Below are 24,498 nucleotides of genomic sequence, written 5' to 3' on the forward strand. Positions count from 1 at the left end.
AAAACCTAGTTGCTGTTTTCCTTCACTCTCCTTTCTTCGGTTTCCTGTTGGCTTAACTTTCTGAAATGGCACAACTGAAGTTCAGTAACTGCATGGCTACAGAGTGATGCTACAACTAAATGGCCCCAGTGGCCAACTGCTGCTGAAAGGGGCTTGCTCCCTCCTCCACCCCTACCCACACATCACAGCTGCTTTCCTTGAATCTGCAGTAGCCCTTGTCTCGCTCCATGGAGTGAGACAGTTCCAGCTGGAAAACTCTCTCTCCCCCAAAGGGTGAGTAGCTTTCTAAATAGCTTTGAATTTATTTTTTAATAGCTTTGAAGTTTCTGAAAAACTCAAAAACAGTTATTTTGCAAGATTAGCTTTCCACCATAAATTGTCTTGTTACGGAATCAGACAAGTGCCAATGCTGACAGGAGAGGGGATAAGGGCAGATTGCCTCTCTGGGCAGCAACTAGCTGCTAAAATGTCTTACCTGCATTGATAAGCCATTCCCTGAGTAAAATTGTCCCTGAGCTCAGCTTGCATGGAATTCATTGCCTCTACTTCACACCCAGAAAAGTGCTTGCGGGCCTGAAAGCTTATCTGTCTTTAGTAATTACACCAGCTTGTAAATAAAAGATACTATCTCTCTGCAAAGGGTGCCTTGTATCTTTAAAGACTTGCAGCTGTGTTTCCTGCTTAAACACACTTTACAGGAGTAAATACTGTTGTGCACGAAAGGAGGACTTACTGCCATGATGATGTTTTATGCATCTTCTGTCTCGACAGGGACATTTTGACCAATGCAGGTACACAGCAATGGTAAGTCACACAGGAAAGGTGCAGGTGGTTGTGTTTGGTGCAGCCTTTAAATCAGAAGATTGTTTTTAAGACAGAAGGAAAACATGTGAATGTCAACCTAATCTCTCAGTGGAGTGTTCTCATCTATCTCTATCTTCTTCCTCCTCTTCTACCCCACAGGTAGTTTTCGTAGTATGTTCAGAGCATCTAAACACTGCCTGGAGAGTCTAGTTCACACTCTGAATACATGTTGCATTACCAGATTTCTCTTTGGAGATAACAAGTAACATGCGCTTCTTTTTCAGTAGAGATTAAAAAAAAAAAAGCATAAAGGAGGAATCCATCTCTTCAAAGTAAAGATGTAGAAACTCATCAATTGCCTTTCTGAACCTTGATTCTTTGCAGAGATAGTTACTAGGCACTGCATACCCACCACATAACCCAGCTGCACTATAACAGCTGCAGACCCGCAGTCTCTGCACCACTGAAAGAAATTGCAGGAAAAAAATAACCTGCTAGTAGCCAGAATCAGTCTTCACATGTTTATCTAAAGATACAGAAACCAACCCACAGATCCTGTTTTACAGCTCACATAATTACTTGCATAATCCCTGACAGTACACTATTCTGATTCAACAGGGTCAAAGCATAGGACAGTAAACAATCCTTTTCGAATTCTTCAGGCAGCACCGAATTAGTTTCTCCAAAGATCCAGACTACCCAACCATTCATCCTACAAGGTACTCTTTCAGTCACGGGTGGAAGGTCAGGGTACAAGTTTATAATACAGCCAGGCTGATGGCTGCCACGCACAGCTCACTCCCACACTCTGCACTCTCTGCTTTGTGTCCATTCTCACCTGACACCACCATAGCAGGCGGCATGCTTTCAGGGGGAAGTGTTTCTGCCACTTCAGCTTCCCAAACAGCTTGCGATGGGGTTAGACGAACACCAGATTTGGCACAGAGGAAGCTACAGGGGGATGGCGGGGTTGAGGAAAGAGAGCAGTGTCTTTTGGCTGTGGCCAGTTTAAAGACTTTCCTCATGAGGGTGTAATTTGGTAATAGCTATATCATGCTGTTAGACAAAGGACACAGTCAACTATACCAACAGAATTAATAAGTGTAGGCTTTTTTCCTGCTTTTACACAGTACTAAAAGCAGCAGTACTACCCTTACTTCAGAAGGCAAAAGTCTAAATTGTATGAAAATTAAGAGTGACTCCATTACAAGAACACTGTAATTTAAAAACAAAAAAAACTTTGCTAAAGACAGAAGAGCCTTACCTTATTGTTTGTTTCATAATCTGCCTAGTGAAAGCTCTTCCCTCCATGTGGTAAAGTTGCCATAACTGCAGGCGAAGGAGACGAAGCCAAACACAGAGAAGACCGACAGCAAACACTCAGCAATAGCTGCAGTGGCCAGGGGCAGGGCGTGCAAGCCCCTTGAGCTGGGGAGGGGCAGCTGGGAGGTGCAGGAACACAGCAGCGTATACAAAGCACCAAGTCAAAGATGGAAGGCTTCCAGTGCTGCAGGAGAAAATGAAATGGATATTGGACCCAGGGGACCTCTAGCATTGGTGTGGCAGCAAAGGGAAGAAAACGGGACTGTGAGACTAGGAAGTATAAAAAGCACCACAAGCACTTAATCTGTGATAAAACAAATCAAGTAACAAGAAACTTTTGATTAAACGTACAAAAATCAGGAACAAGAATCTTATAAAAGTGTCCTATTGAAGAGTAGTATAGGTAAGCACCCTCTACTTTCTTCCCTCAGTGAAAAGGGAGGGAATGACAGAGGAGTATCCTCAAAACATCACCACACTCCACTCCTGGCTGCTGTTTCTGATCCACCTCCTCATTTATTTTCCATTTAAATTGGGTGAAGAACATAGCACCACACAGTCTAGAAAATGCTCATCTGATTATGCTAGAGGTAAGTCAGCTTTTTACTTTGGACATCAGTTTTCAAAGAAAGTACTAAATCCCATGCACGGGAAGGCTCCTAGCTTTCCCCTGCCCCTGTGAAATAGCTACGAAAACTGTAGTGTCATAGAATTAAAAAAAAAAAAAGGCAAAGAAACCAACTGACCAACCAATACATTTTGGGACAGAAGTAGCAACACTCTACTAAAATCTCTGTATAGACCATTGACCACAGATCATACTGAAATACTGCAGTGAATGTAACTCATTCTTTCTGCCAGCATCTTCCACATGCAAGACTGCAATACAATTTATTAGCCAAGCACCAGAAAAATTGCCAGGTTCTACCCAAATGTAACAGCCAGGAGGTTAAAGAATGCTGTAGCTTCTAAAGGTTCAACCAAAATGATTCGAAGAGACTTAAAGTTTCACTGGATAAAATTTTATTTTTTTTGTAAAAAAAGATAGAACCAGATACTACTTTTAAATGATATCATTTATTAAACCAATCTGTTTTATAGGAGGTATATATATATATTTTATAATTAAGACAACTTCAATGAAATGACTATCTACAAGAATGACTTTGATTGTTTTATTTTCATGTCACCATACATGAACAAATGAATTTTATGTCTTATGAAAACATTTTACTCAGTATCAAAAATGTACACATTTTAATAACCATTGCTATGGTCTGAAGGGATTTTTACATTTAATTTCAAAAATAAGTGTCATTTCATTGCTGTACGTGTTACAGCATAAGCTTAAATCATCCTATACATAATAAAAGTTTGTGTAGGTATACAGAGAATTTTTCATGTTGTCACATACCTTCATGTTTGAGACACAGGTGGGGGATTTGCATTTCTCTTTTTGCGAAAGGCTAAAATATGTACTGATGTGAGCACAAAGCAACATTTCTTAAAAACAAAACCAGTTTGAATGGCACAAGAGTTAGCGTTTTTATAAATTAACAACCAGAGTTCTGGATTATGGGAACAGGTACATGAGATTCCAGTACTTTCCTTAGGGCTTCGCTCTCTGGAAGAATACCTGTTAAAAATTTATTAAAAAAGCATTTTAAGACAAAGGAAATACAAGACACAGAATGGTTGAGGTGTAAGATAATTAGTTTGGCAGAGATCATTTTCTTGTTGAACATACTGGTTAACACACTAGGTTCAAGGATGTGACTTGTGCTATTTGATTATACTCACACCCTCAAAAAAGAAGCATTCTGACACATTCTCTACAATTACAGCATCACTTTTTTGCTATTTCAACTATTAAACGTAAGCCACAAGAATATCAAGCTATTGAGGAGGTGGCAAGGTGCTGAAGATAAGTGACAATTCCACAGATGTAGCTTTCTTGTTGTTGTTTGCTCCTTCTTTCCAAATAACTGCTTTTACTACTTGGAGATTCCCTATAGCTAAAAACTATTAAATAATTCAATATTTCAATTTTACTTCCAGTCACTACCACAACTGAGTTGTGTGACAAAGTTCAAATGGAATTAAAAGCTATTTAAAGAAAAAAAATCTTTACCTTTAAGTAATTTTTAAAAACTTTAGCATCAGGCTGCTGAAGTGCTTGACAGAATTCCTTTAAGAGAGAATAAAGAAATACTAAATAACTAAATGAAGCAACAAGACAACCTGAGATACGTAAGAAGCATATAGAATACCTTGTATGTAAAGCCATTGATATTGGTTTGTATTTTCCTGATGTGCAACCAAAGAAAAGCATGTTATGGATAAAAAATTGTAATAGGCTATGACAGACTAAGTGTATTCTGGGGTGAAAAAACTGTATTTTCAGATGCAGGATATCACATTCACTTTTAGCTGAACAGACAGAAACAGGACTATCTACAAGGACTGCAATTAAGGAGATTCTAAACCTTTAACTTTTCCAGTAATTTCTGGTGGCTTTGAAATGAATACTTCAGATGAACATTTATGCTTCAGAAGTATTATGTACACACTAAGTGACTCTAGAATACAGAACACGTCTATCACTTGAAAAAGGTATAATCTTAGATGAGAAAACATTGGGGCACCAGCAAGAGATAATACTTGATCCTTACATGTATTTAATGCCACTTAAAAGTTCTACAGTTTAAGTCTCATGATGAGTATAATTGTCTCCTAATGCAGCAAACCCGATTACTATAGTATCCAAACTAGTTGCAATTAAAATTAGGTTGTCAGTGTTCATCTAACAATTTCTTCATGGCAATGCTTACCATATGGCTAGCAATGCTTAATGTTGAGACGATGGTCAGGTGTCTCAGTTTCACTTTTGAGGTGTAAAGTTTCACTTTTGAGAACCCTTTTACACTACTCCAAAATAAGCACGCAAAACCCCCATACTTAATGTTGTACATCGTTTTTGGCAGTAGAACCGCGCTGTGGCTTAATTTTCTGTAGTGTTGAATACAGCTTTTATCATCACACTTCTATACATTCAACGTTCTTCATTTTACTTTTGAGCTGTTACTCTAAGGATACTGATACTTCTTCCTCAAGTTAAACTTTGAATTAAAGTAGGAAGATGGCTTAGACAGTCACATGCACTGGACTCTTTTTTTGCAAGGTATTCTTGCAGTAACTTTACTCCTTATACCAGATTAATCCTATTCTGATATTGCATACCAGAGTAAGTTTTACTGAGGGATTGTAGGAGCTTAACTTTGTAAGTATTCATTTTGTTCCCATTTAGCATTTATGATTGTTAAGAGTTTTCCAAATATTCTTTTAGGAATTCCTACCTGAATGATCTCAGGAGCTACTTGCAAAGAAGGCAAATACTCTTGCTGAAGATACTGAATGCACTCAGGACCCTAAAGAAAAGCAGTACATGATTTGTTCAAGTGTATTTTTGTACAAATGGGAAGTCGTAGCCCTATACTGTATGGTACAGAAGAGTTTGAAAACAGGTGGTCTACATGACTATTTTACAAAGAAATATGCATATCAAGTACCAAATGCTCATGTTATTCTTGGCTGTTAGCAAATAAAAATATTTCTCAACCTTGGCATTAAGGATTCTACTGCAATTTGGTATTTTTTGTTACACAGCAGAAGAATGCACCAAAAATTGCACTGAAATAAGAATTACCATACAGCTAGTCAGTTTGTGGTGACATGTCAACTGTAAAAGTCAGTTAAGTAAGAAGACGGCCCTAATTTCACTATCTGACATATGAAAGAAAAAAAAAATTGGCAATTAGTATCTGCCAACTGCTTTACCATACGACTCCCCATTGCGAAATTTGGTAGCCAAGTACCCCTGAACATAGTGTTTCTCTTCTTGTAACATTGTAACATTCTTGTAACATTGGTTTGGGAATCTGCAGCGGACTACGCAGTACTGAAGTGGAACTTCCAAAACTTTGAGAGAAGCAGACAGACAGGTCTGTTTTGGTTAACGCACTAGTTTTTGTTTTCTTTACCTGCATTTATCAGGTACCTCTCATCACAAGAGGGATTACTGTACACTGGCAGTATACAAACATGACCCGATACATCTACCAGGGGAAAGTGAATCAACTTTACTAATTCACACATAAGTTACCCTACAACTTGAACATGGTATACAGTTCACATGAGGAGAAAATATTTCAGATCTTTTTCCTATATTTGTATCGGTAGTGTTAAAAGAAACGGTATTTGTAGTAGGATGTTATTTCATTTACCAAAGCTTGATTTCCTACAGATTTATCTCTTCATTGCTTTTGGGGAAAAAAGGAACAAACTCAGAAGCTCTCCTGAATTAAAACACAATTGCTTCTCTGCCAGTTTATAACTTCTTACAAGTTTGGGTTGGAAGGGACCTCTAAAGGTCATCTAGTCCAACCCCCCTGCTGTGGGCAGGGACATCTTCAACTAAATCAGGTTGCTCAGAGCCCTGTCCAACCTGACCTTCAATGTTTCCAGGGATGAAAGTTTGTGTAGTTGTGACTTTTACTTGCATTTGACAGAAAAGTTAGCCAGCAAGTTAAAGGGAGTGGCAGGAAACAGTAACACGAACACAGAAACTGTTTCATTTCCCTTTAAAAATGGAAATATGCTATAGTGTTTTAGTCATTAAGACAATGCAAAATTCATTTTTTTCCCTAAATGTTTTTCAGTCTAGTCTCCTACACATCAAAAGATACCTTTAGTTTTCACAGAAGTAGTCCATAGTACATCTCCAACTGCTCTTTTTTGTCACTAAGTACTACACTGAAAAGTGAAAGAATGCCAATTGATCAATTAAACACAGTAACAATCAAGTGAGCACAATTTTCTCCTTAATGAAGAGTAAATATTTTGCAGTAATTTATCAAGAGGTAGGACTACTGGATCCTGTATCCCGACACAGCATTACAGTCATTCTATTATTTTATATAAGAGTAGAGTAGTAATTCACCCTAGTAAGTAAGTATTAATTTTTAGAAATTGATAAAAGCACTAGAAAGAAACCTGCAAGAGTTATTCCCTGCAAAGTATTATTAAGCTTACCCTTTTGAGATGAATTGTTTTTAACGTCACTGCACATTCTGATAAAGCCTGCAATGTAATACATAACATTAGACTGTTCGATTAGTCTATTGGTTAAGTATTTAAAGCCAAAGAATCTAACGAGGCCCAAAACAAGAGCTAGCCATTATTCCCTCATTTTCCCCTCACACAATGATAACAGCCTCAACCTTCCAATTTTTGTTCCACTCTAACCAGAAAAATTTCTGTCACAGCTGAACCCAAAATGAACTAAAGAACAGCCACCTGTGTGTGTTCCCTTTCACTGAACATTAGTTAGTAAGTAATACAGGTCAATGTTAAATACTCAGATTTGCAATTCTCTAGCTTGATTTTGAGCACAGGTGAACTACAGAATACAGTACCACGATATTCAATAGTTAATCATCCAGGTACCTCAATAAAAAACACAAGGGATTTTATTTGCGAGATGACGATCTTTGATACCACATGGCCATTGTAGGTTTCTTAGCTTGAATCTGCCCCACAAGAACGAAAGCAAAAAAAAATGTCCATAATACACACCAATACTGTCTGGGCATCTGCTAAGTCAAACGTTTGCTTCAAAGGTGCTAAGAAACACGCAGGAACAATGTGCTTGTAGACAAAGTCTGCAAAACCTACTGGTCCATCTTTACCTCCTGAAAAGAAAAGTAACATTCCATGTTCTATTATTGCTTCATGGTTAGTAGCAGCTGCAAAGGAATTATGGAAAGACAGTCTTACCCCAAAGCTCCACCAACTTAGAAAGAATAATAAAACAAGTCTTCTGTGCAATAGGATCTGGATAATCCACTGCTCCTTGAATGACAGTGAACAACACACGTTCCACATTCTCTGCACCTTAAACGCATTAAAATGAGCATGTCATTTCAACTTGCGGCCTAAAATGTTTCTGTACTCTCACACTGTTTTATATAAATACTGACCTGGAAGACACGCTTCAACTTCAAAATAGCTCTTTTTTGCACAAATCTCAAATATTTTTTTGAATTTCCCCTACGATGCAAGACAACTCTTATTTAGGTTATAATTGTTTATTTTTTTAATAAGTTTGGAGATTTTAATTGCTCTTCTGGCCTTTGATACACACAAAAGCTGAGGGGGGTACTTTGACCTGCTTACAAATACAAGTTTTCTCCTCTCTACCCAAACTCAGTGGCACCGAAGTAGTTGACTTATCTTCCAATATACGGAAAGATATTTTTATCACACTTCAAATTTCTGTGCTGCGTCTATACTTATCTCTGTTTGATTCCTTTAAAACTTTCTTGGCCCATCACAGCTACCGAAGTGCCTCTTTCAAGAAAGCTCTCACTACTTCTTAATGCCACCCTTACCTTTCCCACAGGCATTACTATCAATTTAGGATGGGGGGGGAAGGAAGTCTGAGCTCCACCTATCACGTGAGTCACTTTAAAGCTTCAAGTCCCTAGCCATTTTGATGGAATACAAACTGAGAGAATGAAAGAATCAAGCAACTGGACATTCGACTTCAAATTTCTGCTGTGAAAAGCACTAATTTGCATTTGGCCACTAAGGGTGAGGAAAACCTGGTAACTACATATAACTCATATGATGCCTTCTACCATAGATAACAAGATCAGGTGACAGTAATAAAAAGTTACAGAAGTTACTGATGTGTCCTTCAGAAAATGACCACCACAATGAATACTGGCAGCTGTGAGCGGTCTTGCCCAACAGTTTGAACATCGCTATACATTGTTATATATTGTATGATCTCAGATTCACCAATCAAATACAATGATACATGAGGATGTATTATACACCATTCTTCTTACAGACACGATGATCACATATAAGCTGAAGAGATCAGTAGGAAGAATATGCCTATTATAGCTGGATTTCACAAACCCAAATTCTTGCACACAAGGTAGGCAACAGGTAAGTTGGATACTGTATTTACATTAGTCCATTCTACCTTAACATAGTTAATAGTACTCGACAGGAACTAGGCTAATGATTTTAGTAGACAAGACTTAGATGCGAATAACCATAGTACTATCCTTTGAGAAACTGAACTACTTGCCTTGATTAGCTATGACTTCACTCATTCCACTGCCAGTTACTGTCTGCAGAAAAGCAAAGTAACTCCTCCGTAACATCTGTTTTTCTAAAGCAGCAGACTGGTCATTTTCTTCTGCTGGAAGGAGCAACACCTCAAAAATAGCACGAAGTAGTGGCATAAACATCTGTTGCAGAAAAGGTGAAACCTGTGTCTGTGGAGATTGGAAGAGGGTATCAACTCAAACAGTTACGGAAATTGAACATTTGGAAATTAAAACTTAAGGGCTTGTTACAATTCTCAGCTTTGATTCACCTTTAAAGTTAGTATTTTCATGTGCTAACTACTTATAAAGTGAATCACACCAGGGTCACCATGATCATTACTGCATCTTGACTTACACGTCACCTATTTCAAGTCTTTTGTACAAAAATACCTACTCCTATCTAGTCTCATTTTGAGTAGGAACAGCAGCTTTTCCAGCATTTCTCATCCTTCTGTTCAGACAGACACCATTTCAAATTCCCTGAAATATCCAGGAGAGCTATTGTATAGTCACTGTCATTACAGAAAATGCATCTCTAAGACGTTAAAACTGACAGCAGGCCACCTTTTGTAGCACTTGTCTTTAAAGACTGCTTAAAGAAAAAAGTTTTCCTGAGCTGAAATACTACCGGCATTACAGAATAAACTCATCATTTGTGTCCTACTTGCAGTGAGAAATATCTGTAAGGGCACTAAATTTGTTGAACACTTATGAATTGAAAAACTGAAGGTGTGTGCTATTCAGCTACACCCTAGAGTTCCATGAAGAGGCAACTCAGATGTTCATTTCTTAATGCTTAAAGCAAGTACAGTAAAGAAAAGATTAAAGACAAAACCTTGAAAGTATTCAAGGTGAGACTATTGAAGCTAGGATCTTTATTTTAACATATTGTAGTAAGAATGGTACAGTATCATACAAAGTTAAACATTACACCTGAACGTGGTATTTGTCCAGTCTTGCTCCTATGACTTTTTTTTTTTTTACCTTCTTTACCTTACACAGACTATTTTTAATTATCTACTGTTATCTTGAATTGCTTTTAGCATAACTTACGAAAAGGACTAGAATAATAAGTGTCTTCCTCCCTAATCTCTGAAATACTTGATTTTTCAAAATTCCTTCTCTCTGCTCTGCAGATGGGATGTTCCAGAGGTCCACACGCTAGATTCACATAGGTATATTATGGCTCTGTTCTATGGCTCACAAAATGCACTTCTCTTCACTTCTAATAATTTTAATTTTACATTCTGCTGAAAGACTTATTTAAGCCTATTTAAAGGGCTTCTTAACCTTCTCATACAGCAATGAATTTCCCATTCACAACAGCACAATATTCTTGTGGCAGCTCCAGGGAATGAACCACGAGTACAGGTTAGTAACTTCATGTATTTCATTGACTTTGCATTTGAACTGTTGGAAGCTAGGAAGCTCGAAGGCTACACTTCAAGAACCTTTGCTAGATAATCAGTTGACGGTCTTACTCCCATTTAATACATCTCATGCCTCCATTTCAAAACCTCCGTATTTGTCAACCTATTTTGAACAACAATGCATTAAGCCTCAGCGTACATTTTTATGCAACTGCATCGAGATCCTGTAAATCAATATTCCTTCCTATACACACATCTGATATTTCTGTATCTCTGTATCTCCTGGAAATCCCATTATAAGAAATGAGAAAATTCACTTCAGAGCTTGCATAGTTTGTAATATCAGCTTAACACTTCGCTGGGGGCATGAAGTTAATTGTGTCAATAAAAAATAATTTTGTGCAGCAAGTAGTATTTTATTTTAAAATATTAAACCCAAAAATTTAGAAGCAGCATAAAGTTCTGAGACCAATCAATGAAAAACACTAATTTAATCACTGTGAGTCCAGCAACGTACGACTGTGGTTGAAGACTATGTTTCCCAGTAGCAGCCTTAGAAATATACTTGTTTACTAATTGTGAGAGAAGGTTCTGACACACAGCTATTTTTCTGGAACCAGAAAAGAGGCAACATCAGCAACACTTTGACCCTGAAAAGCTTATGCAATATCATACCTTAAACTTAGCTGTTATTTGGTTTATAAGAGGAATGAATTCTTGAAGATCTTTTGCTTCACAATCTTTAAGCATGTGTTCAGAGGCAGAAGGAATGAATGGAAGAACTTCCTCCTCGAGGCAAATAATCATGCGGTGAAGGAAAGTGCGGACACCACTTCTCAGAACTTCCTTTTGTAATGGACAACTCAGAGCTGGCAAAAATGTTTGTAAGCAGTCCAGATAAACCTCTGAGCAGCCACATTGTTTTACAGTTTGCTTATTGCTGAAAGCCTTGCTGGTTCGGCTGTAAAAGCAATACACCAAGTTTTATATAAGCTCACCTTCCATTACAATGAAGAAGCAGTAACACTGAGAACAACACATGCTTTAAAACCCATGCACTCCCATTTCATGAAATGGGAGCCAAACACTGGAACTAACAAACAGAATTATTTGATATGAAGTAGCTACACTTTGGCAGTTTCTGGAGAATTAAATTCTAACAATTTACAAACACCATATGATTAAAATAGCTCCATACAATTTTTTGAGGAAGGGAATAGATGCTGATTCATTATAAACTTGCTCAATATTCTCTGTATCTACATCCATAGCAGCCTTTTCTAAGGGGACGTACCTCATTTTGTGGGCTACCATAAGAAATTCTACAACCACTGATAATCTTCTAGGTCAATAAAGCACAGGTAGAAACTCAACCCCTCCTCCCAATAAATCCTTTATATTTCCCTTTTATTCAAACCAGAAACACACACAGAATCCCAGTGCTGTACCTACCTAGCAAACCCAACGGCATGATTGAGGCAGTCAGCCAGTGCCATCTGTCTGTCCTCATCTTGTGCCATCATCAGTTTTTCTAACAATACTTTGAACTTCTCCATCAGTGGAGTCAACAAATTCCTCATTAGAACTTGTTTTCTTTCTGCAGAGTATTCACTGTTAACTATTAATACTCCAGCCGTTTCATAAATGAAAAGTTGATCATCACTGCTTAACAGAGCCTGGTAACCATTTTCCTAAAATGGAAGATAACAGGCATAATTCACTGAATGTCCTTTATCAAAGTTGTCTTCTCAAAGTGTAAAGTTACTGCTCTTCCTTTAATCGTGCCTAAGTAATCTCTATAGTACATTTACAACAGTTCTATTCTCTTCCTACTTAAGTAGAAGTGTCAAGTACAGGTAAAAACACAGTTGAAGGAACAACTATTTTCATATGATTCAGACAGACAGCCTTCTATATATACCCATCTCTAGCCTATACTTCCAGAACCCACATAAGCAAGATTGTTACAATTAGGTACAAATGTAAGCATGCGAGTGATCTCACACCAAAAAAGCAAGACAATTATTTGCGTTTAAATGTTTGCGTGCTAAGCTTACAATTCAGTAAGTACTCAGGCACACTGATGAGTAAGTCTAAGCCTTACTTATTACAAAAACCTGCTATAAATACTCACAGGGGGAGAAAGTTCCAGCAAGTCTTGTATTCTATTCAGAACATCTTCAATAAAGGGATTCATTTGCTTACTGAAGTGAAACACAAGTACATAACGCTATTTAGAAGCATGTGCATTTTTACAAGTTTCCTGCTATTTTATTTAAGCTGTAAAGCTAGACACTAAACTACCTTCTCAATATTGAACTCCCCTTTAAATATCAAAGCACTGTTGTAGAAAAATCTGGCTTATGAATATGGTGCTTGTGGCAGGCCGAACAGATACATGGCACAGAGGGAAATAAACATTTCTTTCTTTCCCTCATTTTTTTAAAAACATGCATAAATAGCCTCACACATCTGAGTGAAATATTTTCATTAACAGTTGAAAAATAGGATCATTCTCAAATCTGAACCATCTTGGAGCTTCTCCTGCCTCTACATTAAACACATGCCTGTGAAATAAGACCAACAGGACAGGACTGTTTGAAGGGCTCTAATACCCTGAGTAAACTTCATCAGTACAAATTCTGTAAATATTCAGAATTTGGTCTGGGAGGAGTTACTCTTCCGAGTCTCCAGATCCACTCACTCTCAGCTCTGCTCACTGAGGAAAAGCAGGACAGATATTTACATCATTGATCAGTTTTAACCTCTAATTAAAATAAGCTAAGCATATGTATTCAAGTTCTTTGTTCTGTGACAAGTTTTTCCACTGCCACCTTAGTATTACACAATAGGACAATCCTGCTAGAGCACTGTTTTGATATATTACTTCATCGCAGTCCATTTGAAGCCCAGCCTGTTTCAGTGATAACGGTGATGCCCAGAAGGGCTATGTATGGTAAATTCAGTGCGATTTGGATACATTTGTAACAACTTTACTCACTTAAGAGACTTGACAAATCTGGAGAAGAGGTAAGCTGTTCGACTTCGTACTTTGGGACTTGTATGGCGAAGACCACGGTGATCTAAAAATGCCATCTGCAATCAAGAAAGTATCTCAGTCTTAGAATCCCTGAACAAAGGTGGGGGGAAGCTAATCATCCAACAATTTAAGAAACGCAGCTTCTTTAGTGACCTTCAGAAAATAAGAAAATTTCTTAAGTCTAAAGAACTTCTCTAGTCTTATCTAGTTGAAAATGTAAATGACATGAAACTTACTAGAACAGTTGGAATGTGCTGAGGTTCAACAGCAAAGAATTTTTCATATCTAACCACCGTTTCAAAGAATTCCAGGGTCACTGATGTATGTTGATAGGCACTAACACCAGAAGTCACCAGCTACAAATAAAAGCATTAGCAAGTTAATACTTTAGCCATTTATAATACCAAACTACAATGTAGGTGACATGCTGTTAATTAAGATGAGCCATTTGAACTGGAATGTTCCAGTCTTTATTAGCATTTTTAAATAGCTCCCACAACACACATGCTTACCGTTCTCATCATGTCTTGTAAAGCCGTAGCTTTTGTAACATCACCAGAGAAGTGAGCACCATGAGATACAGGAAGAGCCTCAGCCAACATATACAGCAGCCTTATTGCTACTTCTACTTCCATAAATCGTGTAGTCTGCCAATTCCTAGAGAAAGAATATGAAGATCATGTTAGCCTGTAGTAGCTTATGAAATAATCACAGTTCTACCATGTTGATATTTTCTTTTGAGCCTTCTTCAGATGCACAGCATAAAAAGAGCAAATTTAAACTAAGAGAATCACTGTAAGACCTAGGCAGTACTTCAGGATGCTTCTGGAAGACTTTATCCACAAATGCAGCACCTCTCCATCAGAGCGCTACCAATTTTCTTTTACCAGTTTCAACTTGAAAGCTACAGATTTCTTGAAGTGCTTATTTAGGTACAAAATCACCTACTGTGATGCGTGGACAAGCCATTCAGCTTCACTTAAAAAGAGGGCTCGCTAAAGAGCAAGGTACAAGGAAGCCACCAACAATACTAGATTCCTATTTGTATACACACAATTGTCCTCCTAGTCAGGCAACTAGTAATAATGTTTCTTTGTTTATGTGCATAGTTTCTAGGATTGGTTCTGCTGGGTTTTTTTGTTTCTTTTACCTATCCAACCTTGGTTTTCTGATAGCAGTAATACATAAAACTATTTGCCACGTCTCATAACCATTTCCTTGACGTGTAAAGTGAACACCTGTCCAAACGGCTGTTGCTGTATAGGTAAATGACAAATCAAGAAACATCTCTAGGGAAAAAAAATTAGCTGCCTTTTAAGGTTACAAAAAGAAAGCTTTTTTCTTCTAAGCTGCTGAACAAAAGATCATACAACTTCATGATAAATATGGCTTTATAAGAAGCTCATTCTATCAATTGGCTTTGCCTTGCTACATCACACATGTTCATTACAAACTCTAACAGTAACAAAAGGCAAAAAAGCTAAGGGCATCGTGTAAACAAGTTAGAAAAAACCAACTTACTGAAGTGTAGTGTTAAAAACTCTGCGGACAGATGCCAACAGTAACTCTGGTGAGACCTGAGCAAGTCTGTCCAGCAACAGTTTCAACTGTTTTCTGTACTCCACAAACATTGCTTCATCTTCACCCTACAAAACATTCACATGTCAGTGAAGTCCATATTTTCATGTTTAAATTAATCCACGACTGTTTTAGACAGTTACACCTAAAACAAAAACATGCACATACAAGAACAGTATACCACACTCAGAGAATTCAACAATGCTCACCCTATGCTCTTGCAACATAACAGCAGGCTCCTTTTTTGGCTGGTTGTAATATGTTGAGATCCACTGCATTCAGTCCAGAAACATATTAAAAAGGCTTTCCAAACTGAAAACTAGCCAAAAGTACAAGAAAGAAAATGCTCTTGGCAAAGCCTTATTGACCCAATTCTTGAAAACTGACTCACTCCTCAACGATGTTCTTTCTCAGCACCCAGCTTAGTTTTAAAATTAAACTGACAGAAACTTTTATGATGGACTGCATACAGTTTAAGTTAACCTTTTTAAGACTATAGCTCTCTGAAGAGCCTAGAGCAAAAGTAAGTCTGTCTAACATATTCAATCATTATTGCTGGCTGACAGAGATACAAGCACGGGAGGAAAGTGAAATCAAAGACCTTCTGCCTCCTTTAGCTTATTTTTGCAGAGGTTTGACCATCTGAAGTAGGTCAAGCAGCATCTCAAAGAGTTTCGTTACATAATGTTTCTCAAATCTTCTTGCAAGATGGAAGCGATGTGCAGAAACACACAAACTCACACTGAACAAGCCAGCTCAACAGCTATGTTTAGCTAACAGCACAGCTGTATTTGCCTAGGAATACTTAGGCACAAATGCAGCCAGAAATATTCTGTTAACTGAACTTACTTGGATATCCCTTTACTATGTTGTTTTGTCCTATGCAGACATGCCCAGAGGTTAAAGAAGCTTTCCACATAGGAAAAAAATTCAGCCTACAGACCTTTGCTTCCTACCTTCAAATCCTTAGTCTATGAAGAAATATGGACTTTAAAAGCATGAGCAAGTCTTACTACATGTAATTTAAGTTGCATTTATCTGTTCATTCATATAACACAATACCTCATTTTCAAAATTATATTCTTCATCATATGTCAACTTCTTCATAACAGCCAACATGATCGCCTAAGATAAAAACAGAACTGTAAGCATAGAAGCAAACAAGCGACAAGAAGCAACAGCTGAAATCCTACAGTAAAGGAAACATTAAACCAAGTGTTAAATATTTACAAACATTTTAAATCCTATTTAAATTATTACTTTCAGAGGTTTAGCAGAAGTAACAGTCCAAATTAAAACAGATGGGTTATATCCAAACAATACACAGATGCCATTCCAGTCACACAGCATAGATGACTTGGAGCTCTCAGTCTCTGACAGTATTATCTGGCTTTGTTTCCTGCTTGTAATGTGCTGTTCAGTTCACGCTGAAAGCAACAATTAAGATGACTGAACTAGGCAGAGGAAGCTAAACAGGTTGTCCAAGATCCTATTTTAAAGGGGCAGGTCAGCTTAGCCATAACGTTAACTTCTCTAATAGCTCAACATCCTTGAAAGGGTTTTTTTTGGGACAGGTTAACAAGCTGAATTGGTTCAGCAAAGAATCCAAGACTAAGGGCCAGGAGCAGCAAACAAGAGTAAGAAAAGCAAAACCTTCCCTTTTCAGCAGTGGCAAGTTGTTAGATCAGTTAAAGCACTGATGTGCAATTTCACCTTAGTAGGGACTGTTCGCAAGTCCTGAAACAGGAATAAAGACTTGATCTCATCTCTACTGAAGTCTCAAACTCTAAATGTATCACTTTGATCTTACTAAGCATTTACTAGTTCAGGTTTCTAGAACTCTGATTTAATGTTTAAAATACTTGGAGTACTCCATTCCATTCATGCTTTCCAGGATGGATAGAAGTTGGACATTAGGTAACACACAGTTACCTAAACCAAGTGTTTAAAAATCTATTATATTTTAATTTTCACTTTAGTTTAACTGTTTGTTCTGGGGAACCTACAAAAATGTGTATTAATATAAATATTCCAAATGGACAGAAAGCTATTCTGAATAATTAAAACTGAATCAGAGGCAGACCATTTTTATATCTACGACAAGAAGAAAGTGTTAGAATTCTAAGAGAATATTAAGTAGCAACAAGTAATGGGGCAGGACATATCCCCATACTTATTACAAGGAATGGATTCACTGAATATTGGAGAAGACTCAGTAGAATTATAACAGGTATTTGATCAGCATTACAGATCACCTCATCCCTATACCTACTACCAGGTGAAAAAAAAACAACTTGTGTCTTTTTTTTTTTCCCATATTGGTTAAATTCAATAGCCAACAGCCTTTATAATAACTATAGCAAATGAAAATGCTGATCATACCAGCAAGAACATGATTAGCGTTTTGTGATTCTCTTCTAGTACTGGAGGTTCTGAATGTGGATAGCCATACGTTTCAGACAAATAATAAACAAAGGAACAAGGTAAATTAAAAAAAACCAAAACACACTTTTGACAAATGAATCATGATTACATATTTTTCAGTTTAAGTGCAAAACCCGAAGTTCTTTAACACCAAAATGGACCAATGAATTAAACTTAGGTTACTGAGGTGAAATTCTTGGTGATCTTGCAGAAATAGACACTTGTAATACTTTGAGGAAGAACACGGTCAAATAGCAAGAATGTGATCAGGCTTTTTATTGACACCAAATGTCAGCATCATCTGTGAGAAGTCTCTGCTTCTCTGTAAGAAGTGGTATTACAGAATTAAAATAACATTAACATGATATGCTTGTAGCTAGAAATGCTTAGAAATACCTGTAATTTTAAAAATTAAAAATGTGATCCTGCTGATGAGAAAAAGCTTTGGAACTTCAAAGGCACAATAAGCAAGATCCCCTTTTTTTCCGTTCAAATAATGAACAAGTTGAAAGTGAGAACTTCTTGGGTGCAAAACTTTAAAGGAATGCTGCTAAGCACACAACTTAAAGCTTAAGACAGACAACAATAAGATTTAGACTATTTCCAAATACTTTCTTATTATGAGTTGGATGAAAGAAGAAAGATTGGTATGACTGCTTCTCAGCTTAACCCAAATCCTTAAGAAGTGCTCAGTAAAATTAAGAAATAATTATAACACGAAGTTCTTCAGTATGAAAGCAAGTTTAACAAAACAACAGATTTCGGGACAGTAACACATTCAAATGTTAAGTCTCTTAAATGCACCGCAGTAGTGATTTGGTTTGATCCAGTTATAAGAACAAAAAAGATTCAGTGATGTTATCAAACTTCTCTTATTACCTCATCCAATTTAAACAGACATTAGACAAAACCAGATCAAGATAATCTAGACCACAGTTATTCAAATTCAACTTTTCATGTTAGAACAGGTACAGAACTCAGTTTTCTTTGAAAAGGAAAAGGAAAAACAGCTGTCAGCTGTATGAACTTACAAAATACCTGCACCAATCTAACCAGTTCAACATCTAAATTAGTACATCCACATTGCTGCAGAAGTGTCATAGGGAAAAGAAATTAAAAAAGGACAGCATTGAAAAAACCAAACAAGTTTACTACCTCCAAAACTGGACATAAACCTTATTTGTTAAACTTAATGCTTTATATATAAACTTAAGTTTATGTATAAACTCAAGCATATAAACTTAAGCTTAATATATAGTTCAATGTAATGCTTAACATATAACTGCTCATTATAAGTACAACTGTTACATTTGAATTGCAGCTTCTTTCATAAGTTTAACTTACGATACTATCAAGGGTTGAATTTGATAACCCTTCCCATACTTCTTCCAATCCTTTGGAATTAGGGCATGATTTAATAAAAATACAAAGCTTCAGGAAAAAACCCTCTTGTTCTATCTTGACTTAAGAACATTCTATCAACAGTACAGACTGTACAGGAGCTTACCAACATATGCTTATGGGTTGCTTGGGAAGACCAGCTCTAAAATAGCTTTCATCTTCATACACAATTCAATGTAGGTTTACTATTTAAAGAAACAGCTGTAGCTACTTAGCAGAAGATGGAACATACTGTCCTTACTTTTAAGTCTTCCCTTTTAATTATTGTCACATGCACATTTTAAGCCATATAAATAAAACATGATTTGTTTCAGCAAAATGAAAGATTCTGACCCAATGTGTTCTTGAAAAAAAGAATCTCTAGTAAAAAGAAAATACTTACCTCTACATTAGCTTTTTGTTGGTCTGAAAGAGCAGAAAGCTGTAAAATAAGTTTCAAGTGTTATTTTTTTGTACAGTAACTCCTTTAACAGTGTCTAATAGGAAAAGACAGGTTTGCTTTTTTAATAGCCATATGATCTGCAAGCCTTCTTTCCACTTAATGCAAGATGTAACCCAATTCCTTCAGATTTCTAAACAACACTATAGAAATAGCATGACCACAGCCGTTAGATACTGAATGCTAATTAGTCAAAAAAACTATTTTGCAAGTCACCTTGCACATAGTATGAGATTCATTATTCCCACAAAAATCAAACTAAATCATATGTCAAAAAGTGATGTTAAATCGAAGCCAGACATATTTACTTGTTTCAAGATGTGAAGGTAGTCGTAACAAAAGCCGATGATATTAGACGAGATGTCGTCATCTTCGTGAATTAGCAGTTGCAACATTAGGGCCACTTTTGCTTCAATAGCTTGCAGGGTGTCTTGAGCACTCTTCATATCACCATTTTTTATCAGTTTAGTCCAACTAGCTATTAGTGCTTGCCCCATCCCATTGACCAGCTTAGAAAATCTGGCTAGAAAATCCACATCATCTTCCTGCAAGAAGAGACATCCAATCAAAAATACTAGCAGAGCTCATGTTTAAATGGCATGAGCTTACAGACTGTACTACCCATGTCTTGTATGTAGAAGTAGTAAAACCAACATTTGTCTCCTAGATGGAAAGTACAATTGCCTGGTTAGTTTTTCCTGGGGAACGGAGAGAGAAAAATTAAAGCAATGCCAGATTCGGCTGTCCTCCATTATACAACAGCAGCTTGCTTCACCACTTCAGATTAGTTTGTGTCTCTTTTTACTTTACAGCAAGAAGCAGGTTCAAAATAAAAGCAGAAGCACATACCTACCATAAATTTTAGGCTGTATAAGAGGAAAATCTTTTTATGGGAAAACTTCAAAGAATTAACAGCTGTAGCTCACTTCAGAAATACTGATAACGAGTAACTTTCAGTACTGCCTGTAAGAGTGAGTTAATATTAAATATTTATGGCTTGCTTTTGCAGAAATACATTGATCAGAATTGAGAAATACCCCTAGACCAGTCACCCCAAACAGATGTTTTGCTCCCTGCCATAACTGTACAAAAGGAGAAGAATAACAAGTCTTCCTCAGAGAGCCCGAGGTAAGGTTTTTAGAGGAACACCTCCTGAATTGATGAATGCACGTTTTCTGCATTCTAGTAGGAACACAAATTTGACAACCACTTCAAAAATTAAAAGATAACTGCCTTGCAATCTAAGGACTACAGCTTCATAAGGACTGGTTCCTCTTTCTCAAAACATGGCAGGTAGTTCCTTAAACACTGCAACTGCCAGGGAATGTGTGTTTAGTTAGCACATATTTTTTCCAGCTTACAGGTAAGAATTTCAAGCCTCATGTCTGATGGTGCAGACATGCAGAACAGCATACGTGCCCTTAAAAAAGCTCTTTCCCCTACCTAATTATGCACAGCTGATCTAATGTCTCACCATAAAAAAAAAACAACAACCTCTCCCCCTTGGCTACAATACCTATTACAGCTCCATTTAGAAGAGAAGATTCAAGGCAACGAAACACAGAAGCAGCATTAACAGTAAGCACAACACGCTTTAGGAGAGGAACAGAGGAGTTACTAATACCTTGCTTCTAAAATGAAAAACTCATGCTGAGGACAAACGAAATGCAGTGTGTTTTAAATGAATAAGGAATATTAATAACAAGCTGTTAATTTGAGAAAAATGTAAGAAGCATTTAGCTTTGATGCAGAAGCACAACTCATTCTCCCTAATCTGTGGACTTAGTTTTATAGTTTTCTGTTCATTTGCTTATTTAAGAACTGCTGGAAACCTATGACTCATTCCTGTCGTAAAAATCAATATACAAACCTGATCAATACTGAAGAGGCCAGCAGACTGCAATACTTGACATAAAGATTCAACCAATTTTGTTTTATCAATTGGGTCCATTCCCTTATTTACAATTTCAAACAAACAATCACAGGCTTCTTCCCGGAGAACTTCCACAGACATGTGACCTAGCAGCATATTTATAAACCTTCAGAGAAAAAAAAAGTTCATTTTTATATGTACCCAGTAGCATAAAGCATAAAGAAGCTTTATATTATTTGTGTGCATATTTACAATGGTTTCTTTTTATAAGACAGTTTTAAAGTCTATTGTACTGACTAAACCCAGCATTTTGTACATTTTAAGGAGAACCCAGCAAACTGTGTAGTGTCTATTTTGGCCATTATATCAGCTTGGCTTGCAAAGTCAATCACTCTGCTATCAAGGTCATTTTTGCAAATATATTCCATCAAAAAAACCCTACCTTTCATTGGCTATGAGGCTCAAATCTATCCAGGATACATAAGCTCCAACTACTTCAAGGCACTGGCATGTCAACTCTGAGTTATTATATTGATAGTTTTGTAAGATTTGGTACCAAGATTCCACCAAACTTGGAATGCACTGTTCCCTCATAGTATCTTTTAATAAGGTGTTCCTACGAGCCTCCTATCAATACAGAAAAAGGATAAATCAGTGTTGTCATAGATTAGCATCTTGTCAAATTAGTAGCATTTTTGTATCCACTACCAGACACCACTTGTCCTAGCAAGACAAATAACTGAAATCAGAAACCCAAAGAGAGCACTTTTTTTTCTTGCAAGAAATAAAACCAAAATACCCTCGTTTTTGCTCTTTTTTTTCCCCCTATCGCAATGCCCAAACACTGAAGAAAGGCAGAAAAAGGGGAAAAGTCCTCTAGGTCATTAAATGGATTTTTGATGTTAGCACTCCTTAAAACAGGCACTCAAAGAAATTAACATTTTTAAATGAGTCAGTCTAACATTAAATTGGCTAACTTAATCAATTAGTTTTTGTTTGCTAGCCCTTCAAGCAAAAAACTACATTAACTGAAAAGTATGAAATTATAAAAAATATTAAACAACATACGGCTTTTGGATCTAAACCACCTAACGTCTCCAAGGCAGAGTTGCCATAGGAAAAAACCACCACCTCTACAAGTCTTCTGCTCTAATTAAAGTAAGATAACTTTTGGGAAGTTTAAAACAAATGTTAATGCAAAACAATAACTTGCCTCTGATGTATGAACAACATCCCGGTCTACCAGCTCAGCATCAACAGCCATCAGGATTCTGAGGTACATATCCACGCCTCGTGGATTAAGGTCAACTACTGACAGAATATCAAAAAAAAACTTGGGCCATTTTGTGAGATATTCAGTAACAAAAAGTAATGCAAAGACTTGCGCTGCTTTGTTGCGAATAAAAGTCTTCTCAGGCTGGGGATTCAGCATCTGGTAGAAACAAGATATTTTATTTGTATATTCTTACTAAATTAGAGAATAATCATGTATGCTTGTTGATCTCTGTATAGTGATAAACGTACTACCTCTCTTCCTGGCCGAGATCAATGAAAAGCCTTACCTTTCCAAGGATTAAGAAAATTTAGCGAAATTGTAATGAAACAGGGAAAACATTCTCTCTGGGTGATACAGTCCTAAGCCTTTCATTCAGTACTAAGACATTAAGTGTACTATTCAAAGACTAAAAGCTAATTTGTTAGTTTGGTGAAAGGAGGAAACAAGAACTTCCAGAAAACAAGTTACAGTCCCCTTGTAGCTAGCTTGTGCCTAAATTAGATGTTAGCTTTAAGAATAGTAAAGGAAGTTTCTAAATCTAAGCTCATCAGGTGGAAGAACAAAACAAAAAAAATCTGTCACTATGACTCTCCCTCTCTCTCTCCTCCTTTTCCATAAACTCCTCCTAACTGTAGAACCGCTTGCCACAAAGAAAAATTAAAAGCAATTTAATATATTTCACAATGACCTGTTCTTTTCCAAATTGTAGTACACTCCACTTCCTACTGTTAAGTTTTCTACAAACAAAGCAACTATGTTAATTTCCAGTGCAGAAGTGTAATGATAACTAGATAATGGCAGGTATAGCCAAAGACTTGTATCAGCCCACCGGATGGTTCCGCTGATTGCAAACTCTTGGGTCCAACTGATACTACATGTTCAGCTACAGTAACTAATTCCACAAGAACAAGTAGCCAGTACTCTGCCATAGTGTAACAGAGGAATGATGCTGTTCGTTCATAAACATCTGCTAGTATTCTAAGCAGACAGGAGCTAGGCCAGGAGAGTCTTAAAAACAGAATTACTGCTCCTCCTCCAGACACTCAGGAACATCAGGAATCTGGATTATACCTCCCTAAAGGGAAACTTTTAATACTACTCATTTCACACACAACTGATTAAACCACAATCATTATCTGACATAAGAGTTTTATATTTAGTAATAAGTTCAAGCACAGACTTCTTTACGACATCTGATTTAAAGAATTTCTAATAAAGATTAGCACGTTAAAAGCTTTTAACCATCAGATACCATGTATCTTCAGGAAGCCATCTTTAAACTCAAATGACAGATTAAACATTTAGCCCACACTCAATGCCTTATGTTAGCCTACTAAAAAGCCTACTACACAGGACTGCTGTGAAGGGACATACTTACCTGTGCTTGCAGCCATGTTACCAGTGTTTCCCTAATTAGCTGCTGCTGGACTTCAGTAAGTTCAGAGTATCTGAAACAAAGCATAATGAGATCAAAATACAACTGCTTCATGACAAGCGCAACATTCAGTAAGGCAAAAAACTCTTAATATTGCACATAATACTGCACATTAATGTAAATGAAAGGTTCCTAGAAAAGGAATTTACACAGCTATTTGCATGTTAAAATTTTGAATCAAAGACATAAAAATAAGGAAAAAACATGTTGCCCATATTAATGGATCACATTTTGAGGCACTACTGCCTCCTATACTGGAGTAGGAGCTTGAAATTTTGCAGGAAAGCTGCTCTATCAGGAGCAGATGTTAGGACAGGACTTATGCCCCTGATAAAAATAACCATTTGATCGTAA

The 24,498-nt window shown here is 36.9% G+C and overlaps 1 protein-coding gene and 1 long non-coding RNA gene across 4 annotated transcripts in view; one reads left to right on the forward strand and one right to left on the reverse strand.

Moving 5' to 3' along the window:
* LOC103919974 lies at positions 1-5,557 on the forward strand. The gene is made up of 4 exons (XR_663765.1): positions 1-273; positions 772-804; positions 2,559-2,717; positions 5,474-5,557. It is a non-coding gene; the product is annotated as an uncharacterized LOC103919974 (long non-coding RNA).
* Positions 3,289-24,498, reverse strand: part of XPOT (exportin, tRNA) — a 25,689-nt gene continuing 4,479 nt past the window's right edge. For 2 of the 3 annotated variants that reach the window (XM_009327578.1, XM_009327579.1), the window contains 21 exons: positions 24,088-24,157; positions 22,647-22,865; positions 21,876-22,060; positions 21,431-21,599; positions 19,869-20,105; positions 19,504-19,542; positions 16,359-16,421; positions 15,240-15,364; positions 14,231-14,375; positions 13,955-14,074; positions 13,680-13,774; positions 12,813-12,882; positions 12,131-12,369; positions 11,354-11,639; positions 9,287-9,476; positions 7,963-8,079; positions 7,762-7,877; positions 7,219-7,266; positions 5,484-5,555; positions 4,259-4,315; positions 3,289-3,763 (listed from right to left, as the gene is read on the reverse strand). In XM_009327578.1, coding sequence (XP_009325853.1) covers positions 3,737-3,763; positions 4,259-4,315; positions 5,484-5,555; positions 7,219-7,266; positions 7,762-7,877; positions 7,963-8,079; positions 9,287-9,476; positions 11,354-11,639; positions 12,131-12,369; positions 12,813-12,882; positions 13,680-13,774; positions 13,955-14,074; positions 14,231-14,375; positions 15,240-15,364; positions 16,359-16,421; positions 19,504-19,542; positions 19,869-20,105; positions 21,431-21,599; positions 21,876-22,060; positions 22,647-22,865; positions 24,088-24,157 — 2,689 coding nt within the window. In that variant the 3' untranslated portion in view covers positions 3,289-3,736. The remainder of the gene's footprint in view (positions 3,764-4,258; positions 4,316-5,483; positions 5,556-7,218; positions 7,267-7,761; positions 7,878-7,962; positions 8,080-9,286; positions 9,477-11,353; positions 11,640-12,130; positions 12,370-12,812; positions 12,883-13,679; positions 13,775-13,954; positions 14,075-14,230; positions 14,376-15,239; positions 15,365-16,358; positions 16,422-19,503; positions 19,543-19,868; positions 20,106-21,430; positions 21,600-21,875; positions 22,061-22,646; positions 22,866-24,087; positions 24,158-24,498) is intronic. The other variant, XM_009327580.1, reaches the window with a different exon arrangement.

Source organism: Pygoscelis adeliae, unplaced genomic scaffold, assembly GCF_000699105.1.
Source record: "Pygoscelis adeliae isolate BGI_AS28 unplaced genomic scaffold, ASM69910v1 Scaffold113, whole genome shotgun sequence".
Taxonomy (NCBI): domain Eukaryota; kingdom Metazoa; phylum Chordata; class Aves; order Sphenisciformes; family Spheniscidae; genus Pygoscelis; species Pygoscelis adeliae.